Source organism: Ruditapes philippinarum, unplaced genomic scaffold (genome assembly GCF_026571515.1).
Source record: "Ruditapes philippinarum isolate M1 unplaced genomic scaffold, ASM2657151v2 ctg2743_1_1_1_1, whole genome shotgun sequence".
Lineage (NCBI taxonomy): Eukaryota > Metazoa > Mollusca > Bivalvia > Venerida > Veneridae > Ruditapes > Ruditapes philippinarum.
In genome coordinates, this window is record NW_026861918.1 from 69,554 (window position 1) to 78,491 (window position 8,938).

At 33.3% G+C, this 8,938-nt stretch overlaps 1 protein-coding gene across 1 annotated transcript in view; it reads left to right on the top strand.

The window, feature by feature from the left end:
- The window catches only part of LOC132717365 (uncharacterized), a 9,299-nt gene extending 795 nt beyond the window's left edge, over positions 1–8,504 (top strand). Inside the window, exons 2-6 of the mRNA XM_060700817.1 lie at positions 219–299; positions 2,739–2,882; positions 3,199–3,309; positions 6,565–6,634; positions 7,408–8,504. Coding sequence (XP_060556800.1) covers positions 219–299; positions 2,739–2,882; positions 3,199–3,309; positions 6,565–6,634; positions 7,408–7,783 — 782 coding nt within the window. The 3' untranslated portion in view covers positions 7,784–8,504. The remainder of the gene's footprint in view (positions 1–218; positions 300–2,738; positions 2,883–3,198; positions 3,310–6,564; positions 6,635–7,407) is intronic.
- Positions 8,505–8,938: the final 434 nt, after the last annotated feature.

Genomic DNA, 8,938 nt, shown 5'->3' on the forward strand with positions numbered 1-8,938 from the left:
ACACGCAGGTTGAAAATTTTCCAAATGACCGCAACTTAAAACAGCGTGACACATGCTTAAATAAGACGACCTGCTACTTTTATAAAGTTTCTGGTGTCTCAGCATATGCCTTCTAAATTTTCTGACCAGAACCCTGTCATTTAAGTGTTTATAACCAAAAGGAAGTAGTTTCACAATTAAATTATATTTAACTGATTACATGTATTTATATATTACAGCAAACAGGAAATACCTGCTACAGCAAGCAAAGCTCCCTCCTAAACATTGTTATGAAATAGCAAAAAGAATGATCAGTATGGGTAAGTAACTTGTGTAATACTAGTTATATAATAAATAAGGTACTGACATTCCATATTTGGCTAAAAAACTTTTCTTTCAAGCTGAAGCTTTGTCATATTATGAACATTAGAACTTGTGTAATACTAGTTATATAATAAATAAGGTACTGACATTCCATATTTGGCTAAAAAACTTTTCTTTCAAGCTGAAGCTTTGTCATATTATGACACTACAAGAACCAAAACTAGCCTAAGTATTTTTTGAGTTATTCCGTTTAGTTAATTTTCATTTTTAGCTCGACTATACGAAGTATATGGAGAGCTGTCCTACTCGCCCCGGCGTCGGCCTTCGCGTCCAGATTTTAGATTAAAGTTTTGGTGCAGTAAAATATTTATCACTATTAACTTTGTCATTTCTTAAGGTATCAACTTCAAACTTCAAATATATCTTCCTTATCATCAACCACATCTTATGTGACAAGGTTCATAACTCTAGCACCAATATTTTCAGATTTATCTCCCCTTGAACTTAGAATTTTCCTTAAAAAATACTATTTTTTACTGTTTCTTCTTAATTTCTTAAGGGATCAACCTCATACTTCAAATATATCTACCTTATCCTCATTCCCATCTAATGTGACAAGGTTCATAACTCTAGCACCAATATTTTCAGATTTATCTCCCCTTGAACTTAGACTTTTCCTCAAAAAATACTATTTCTTACTGTTTCTTCTTTATTTCTTAAGGGATCAACCTCATACTTCAAATATATTTATGTTATCATCATCCCCATCTTATGTGACATGGTTCATAACTCTAGCATCAATATTTTTAGATTTATCTCCCTTTGAACTTAGAATTTTCCATAAAAATATTATTTTTTTCTGTTACTTATTTATTTCTAAAGGGATCAACTTCATACTTCAAATATATTTACGTTATCATCATCCACATCTTATGTGACAAGGTTCATAACTCTAGCACCAATATTGCAAGAATTATCTCCCCATAAACTTAGATTTTTTACTAGAAAAATGTTATTTTTTATTATAACTTTTTTATTTTTAAAGGTCTAACTTCAAATACTTATTATTCCTTATCATCAATTACATTTTATGTGACAATGTTCATAACTCTTGAAGCAATATTTACAGATTTATCTCTCTTTGAACTTAGGATTTTCTTTAAGAAATATAATAATATAATAACTTCTTTACTTTTTAAGGTATCTACTTCAAACTTCAAATATATATTTCTTATCATTACACAAATGTTATGTGGCAAGGTACCGTCCATAACTCTAGCATGACTATTTCTAGAATTATTCCCCTTGATCTTGGAATTTATGTTAACAAATGTTATTTTTACTATAACTTAATACATAATTATACATAATTGATTTTTCTTTCATAGTTTTGTCCTTACTGCGTCCAGTATTTTATTAGTCGAGCTTCGCTGTCTCCTGTCAGTGTTCCCATTCACGCACAAATGTACGTGAATCACGTATAATTTACAAAAATCACGCATGAAATTACAACTAGGTGCGTGCATGCACGTATAAAAATTGAAGTTGAACTGCCAAAACATTATCCGCAAATTCGAATCACAAATCAATATTCTACTCATAAATCTCTGAAATTGTTTACAAGACCGTAAAAATCGATACGACCGTAATTTAATCTGAGGTCATAACTCGGGTTTCCCAGCTGTGCTATTTTTAGCTCATGGACTGGTTCATAATTATTAACGACGCTTAGCGACGCTCTATATTAAACGCAGTAACAAGTCTACATCCGGGCAATACAAATAAGCCGTCTGAAATATTAAATAATCGCTGGAAAAGTTATTAAAAAATGCAATGCAATTTAAATGAATGGTTCCATAAAAGCGATTCCAGCGAAAAATCGCCGACCTTTACTCAATCCTCTAGCGCAAATCAAGAACCAGGCCCTAGTGAAAATAGTGTTGAACCCCCCAAAAAGAAACATTGCAAACGATTTCAGAACTCCTGGTTGTCCGAATTTTCATGGCTTAGATTTGACAAAGACAACGGGAAAATGTTTTGTTTAACATGCGAGATATATGAAAAAAAAAACACTTAAAACTGTCTGTGTTTAACTGACTTGCTTGTCTAAATTATAGTTTGTACCCCCTTAATATTCTGTGTACCCCCAAAATTATGACCTAGGGGGTACATGTACCCTCAAATTTAAATTCTAGTGGGAACACTGCCTGTGACAGCTCTTGTTTTTGTCTTGAGCATAATTGAAAAACTATTCAAGGTACTGAATTTTGTTTCCACTGCCCCAGGGTCAAGTGGATATTGATGACTTTTGTCTTCTTAGCAGTTTTTAGGGTCACTGATATGATCCTTGCACTTGTGGTCAAAACCATAAGGTGCATGTCTATTTTCTAGGTATTGAAGCAGAAAGAATTTGTAAAATGTGTTTTCATCCGTAGGTTTTGGAATGTCTGTGTCTGAATCTGAAAAGACTTCAAACAACACCCTAGTGTCTGGAAAGAAAGGAGGCAAGAGTGATGGGATCGCTGTTGCAGTTGATTTGATAGACAAACCTGCTGACGTGCCAAATCAACCAGAACCAGGTATGTACCTGCCCTAATATGTATTTATGGCATTGATAACCACTTGTGTTCAAGCCTCGCTCAAGGCGTTGAAATCCACATGTCAGGACGCCATCCAGCTGACTTATGAAAGGTCAGCACTTAGTGTATTCCTCTTTGCAAAGCTGGAAAGTAGTAGTATGTCCTGTAATTGCGTCAATGCAATATAATTCAAACAGAAATTCTCCAAGGCTCCCTAATCAAAGTGAATTGTTATTGAACCGGCAAGAATTTGTAATCGAATCGGTAAGTTGTTATTATGTCTCCCGTGTTTCAGGATAGAATATTTCACTTTCAGACAATACTGCAGTGTCTGGAATGATTGGAGGACAGGCTGATGGGGTCACTGCCAAGGTGGATTTGACAGGCAAAACAGCTGATATGGATGTGACCAATCCGCCCGAGTCAGGTATGTACCTGCTGTAACATGTTCAACTAAGTAGTACTAGTCTCATGCACATGACAGCTATAATGCCATTCTGATTCACCTTTAGGCACTTAAATTGAAAAAAATACATCTACCTATAGTAAACACATTGAATGCATGTTCATGCTAGGAATGCGTATAGTTGTCGCTTTGTCCGTCCATTCTTCACAACTCCGGAATATCATCAAAATGCAAGGTTCAATTAAGCCTTGTATGGCCTACATATTTTTGGAAGATTTCAGATTGGTGATTTCTGGATAATATATACTTTGTTACCGAAATGGTCATCTTCTTTCACGACTGTAACTTTTTAAGCTCACCTGTCACATTATTAGTGACAGAGTGAGCTATTGTGATCGCCTTTTGTCCGTCTTCCGGTCCACAATTTTGTTAACACTCTTTATGACCGTATCTTTGTGAAAATTAGTCATAATGCTTGACACCAGGTCAAATTATAGGAAAAGCTCGTTAACAGTCTAGAGGTCACATTTATGTCTGTATCTTCATGAAAGTTGGTCACAATGCTTGTCTCTATGACTTATATGTAAAGTTTGAATCTGGGTCCAGGGTTCGACACTAACTTTTTTTACCAGGGATCCCATAGGAATCCCCGAGATTTAATTCAGGGATTCCTCCTAAATGTCAGGGATTCCTCAGATCAAAATAGTAAAATACGGAGGCGAAGAATAACAAGGGAGTGCAGCAATTCGATTTCAAATTCTTTTTATTTTTGAGACTACATACAGGATATATTGTCTTGTTTCAGATGCAGAAAATACATGTAGTTTATGAGCCCTTTGGAAATAATGCTATTTAAAGTTTTAAGCGTTTCAAAGTGTTAACTTTACTAGTATATATATTTGGACTGCTAAGATAAATTAAAACATAATATATTTTTACATGAACATGGAAACAGAATAACATTAAGCTCAATGAACAAGAGTTCGATTTGAAAATAGCTATCTTGCTAAAACTTGCTTTCTCCCTGGAGTTGATAATTGTGAACCAGTTTCTGTATCTAATTAAATGAAGGTATAATGCAAGTGACTTGACAAGGTGGTTTGAATTTTTGAAGTTAAATAGGAACTGGGGAAACATTTTCCCAGATAGCCTAGGGTTCACTGAAATAGAGCCCACTTATCATATGTAGATCTTTAAAAAGTTACAGGTAATGATTAGGCTCCATATTCCAGAAAGGTCTGGTATGGATAACTGTCGATAATTATTTACTTTCATGTCATTTTTAAGGAAATTCTTAATTATGATCACTTTAAAAAAATATTTGATTTCATTTTACATTTTTGTGTTTAAAAGGAAAAATCCCATAGATTGTTGTAAATTAAATATTTTGATAATTTTTTACTTAAGCTAATAAAAATATCAAGAAACAGTTTTGTTTGCATTACAAGTACGGTACCTTTAAATGATTTCATTTTTAAAAATGATAAGTTGCTCCAAGTCCATGACAGGATGTGCAATATCCAAATTTATTGTTCTCAATTTTTACACTGAAATGTCCGATCCCTTTCCTCCCTGTGTATTGATTTTTTTTTAAGTTTTGACACCTGTCACATCAAAGGCACTCACCCCATACAGCAGTCATGTAGCTCACAACACTGATTGGCTCAAAGCACTGTCAGATGAAATATACGTCATTTGCTGTATATTTCGTCATTTGCTGTATGTTTCACGTAAGGATTTTTGTATTTCTTGTCGGTAAAAAATGCGTGACCTTGATTGACCGTAGACTTTAGTTAGACAATGTTTTTATAGCATTGAAGGCTGTGAGTTTCAAAAAGGATTTTAAACTTAAAAGTATGGATTCTTTTTATTTTGTTTATTAATTATACTTTTGCTGTAGTCTACTGTAGGGAGAAAAAATACACCAGTTATCTTTTTTTCACAATTTTGACGAAAATTTACAATGATCACAAGTGCCTAATTTTGGCAATAAAAAAAACAAACAACAAACACTGGATAACTGTAGCTACCGCCGGCATTGCCGATCAACACAAATTTGAAGTACACATCGCTTGTGTAATAATTATACGATAATTACATTTCTTTTTTTGAATTTTCACAACTCTATTTTATGAAGTCAATGCATGATATATAATTATACAAGAATGTTTCTTTAGTCAAAACAATTTTGTCATTATATATCGCAAATGAGTGGATAGCAGTCACTGCACAAAGAAAAACTAGCGTACATAATTCAAGAGTGTAGATTTTAACGGCGGGGTTTTTCTTTTCTTTCTTGAACCACTTTTCTTGAATATTTGTGATTCAACGACATTAATTCAGAAAATTTCAAAAATTTACACAGCAATTTTTCAGGGATCCCAACGAAATCCCCAGCTAGGAATCACAGGGATTCCTCCCGACTTTTTGGGATCCTCGGAATCCCGGGACCCCGTTAGTGTCGAACCCTGGGGTCAATATGCAGTCAAAAACTAGGTCACCAGGTGAAATCATAGGAAAAGCTTAAGAGGTCACATTTATGATTAATCTCTTGGTCAGAATGTTAATATTGATAATCTCTTGGTCAAATTGGAATCTGGGTCATGTGTAGTCAAAAAACTAGGTCATCAGGTCAAATTAAAGGAACAACGTGTTTACACTGTATAGGTCACATTTATGATTGTATCTTCATGAAACTTGGTCAGAATGTTTATATTGATGATCTTTAGGTCGATTTCGAATATGGGTCATGTGCAAAAAGAAACTAGGTCAGTAGGTCAAATCACTACCATAAGTCGATAACTGTGTAATATTTTTAAGTGATCTGCTTTTTGGACACAGAAGGAAAAGCTTGTTAACACCAAAGAGATTACATCTATGACTTATCTTTTTGACACTTGGTCAAAATGTTTATACTGGGCAAAATTTAACTTCTTTTTTTTGCAATGGTCAGTTAATGCAGACCTAGATCATTTAAATATACCAGTACCAGTTGCTTAAATTTGCAGCTTGCTATTTTGGCTCATCTTACACATAACAAATAGAATGCAAAACCACCTTCCAAATTTTGAGATGAGAATGAGTCAAATTTTCATAATTGTATATTGATGAAATACTGAAATCCTCAGTGACCCCCTGAAGTTGAGAATGGAGTCACAAACCATACCCTAAAATTGTGAAATCATACTGATATGGCAGGTGTTTAAGACATTTAGCATTTGAATAATTGAAATATACTATGTATTGTACAAGTTCCTGTTTTTCTTTAAATTGTAGGTTTGTCAAAGTTCTCAGCAGAGGTCATTGTGGCAAACAAAAGAACCTCAGGAAGTGAAAGTCCAGATGTGTAAGTTGATGCAAAGTTAGTTAACAAGTAAAATGGTTTTCCTGCGGGCAACGCTTTTAATGATATAAATATATTTCATTTAACTATTTTCAAAGGGGGGGGGGGGGGGTAAAGGATAAATAAACGTTTGTATCAGGAATATAGTTGACAGTAATCGATTAATATAGAAGAAGGTCTTTGGAAACTGGTGAACGTTGATGACTGGAGAAGGTCGAACATAAAACAATTATTTCTTTTTTAAGAAAATAATTAAATAGGCCTTCCATTTTATGAATAATTCTGAGCAAAAAAAAAAATAAAGTAAACACACAAGTATTTATTATGGCAGATGCCACTACGAATATTTTAATTTTGTAGATTTTCAGTATAAACAATTTATTGTTTGTAACATTTTGAGATACATATTAAAGAAACATTGATAATTATCAAACACATCATTCAAGTTTTTCCACCTTAAACAGTAACATGATTATAGAAAATTAAATATATCATGTAATAGTTTTTTGTTCTTAATTAGGTGTCTTTTTCCCTAGAGGATTATCCGTAACGTACCGGCAAACGGTATTTATCCAGGTTTCCGAAAAAGGTCAATTAACCAATCATGTAAGGTTTACAGATCACATGCTCCTCCATGTACCGAAAACAGGTCACGTGCTCCTCCATGCCTCAAAAGTTAAACGCGTATAATAATATATGATAATTAGACACATATGGCAAGATTGAGGTTTTGTGACTTTTCCCTATTCAAAGTAATTGTTTCCTTTCCTTATCAGGATCAAGGAAGAAATACGGGCACTGAGGAGGAAGATAAGGAAGCTTGAAGATAGGGTTGTGGCAATCGAGTCAGGTGGTTCCAGTCAGCAGGATAATCTTTTAAAATTGGTTTCCCACCTGGATGCTAATGATGTCCAGCAAGTTTTATCAACACTATGTAAAGCTATATTCTCAAATGTGGAGTTGATGAACTGCAGCAGAACAGGGAAGAGAACCAATAAATGTTCTGAGAGAGGGCCACGCCCACCTTTGGACATTGTTAAGCTTGAAAAGCTGGAGCATTTAGTGCGTGAAAAAACTAACATAAGCAAAGATTGCTTCATTAAAAAGTTCGAAAATATGCAGAAAACACTGCGCCAAAAAAAGAAGCAATAATATGTCATTGCTGATATATGAATTAAAAGAGCAATAGTCACATTCACATATTTTATTGTTTATATGGAGGCCTTGTCTGTGTCTCAGAAAGTCTATTTTTGGCCATAATTTACAAGTTAGACCTTGCAAACATGTGCAAAATCAGCTGCCTCTTGTGAGCGCTCATTTGGGGTGCTTTTTTGCAGAATTTTTATCACTGTCCTGAGTCTTCTTTGAGGTCGCTGCAAAATCTAAGGCAAATATGAATATTAGGCAATTTTTACTTCTTGAAATATTCTTAAAATGCAAATAATTTTGTGCATGAAATTTCAAGCATTTATCTTCATGCACTATTCACGAATAAAATATTCATGAACAGAAAATGAGACATTAAAATAATGAACAAAAAAATTCATGAACTCTTCATGAAGTTCATTTTCAAGAATTTTCGTCATATGTTCTTGAACTCTTCATGAACAAGAGTTGTTACTCATTTCATGAATAAATCCATGATAAAAACTACTTCATGAATACTTCATGAATTTGGCCTGTTTTGAACTCTATGAACTCTTCATGAACTTTTCATGAATGTGGACTGTGCATGAAACCATGAATAATTCATGCATATGTCTCTTCATGAATACTTCATGAACTGTCGTTTCATGAGTTTTTTATGAATAAGTCTCATTTTCTGTTCACTTCTTTCACTTGAAGTCTTCATGAAGTAACTTCATGAATTGTTCTAGAAAATGTTATAATCTTGTTGTACAAAAAAAAACAACTTATTACAGAAAAATGTATTTTATCTTAAGATGTGTAAGATATTCCAATCTTTGTTGGTTATTAGGTTATCTTGGTTTGAAGAAAGATCAGATACATTGCAAATATTTATCAGTTTTTAAAAAAGGTAAAAGAATTGGTATAAATAATTATAAAACTAATGCAAGATTGAATGTTGAAGTTATAACATTGATTTTCATAGATGACTTCCTATTTTCAATACGATTAATGTGGTTTTCTGGTTTTTGTTAAAATGCATTTATTCATGCATAATTTTAGCTGAATATTTTAAATCTTGTTATTTAATTTATAATATGTCTTGTATATTTGTTGTTAGTTTATGGTTGATTGAAATTTATGTATGTATGTAGGTGTATTTATGCATGCAGTTTGAAG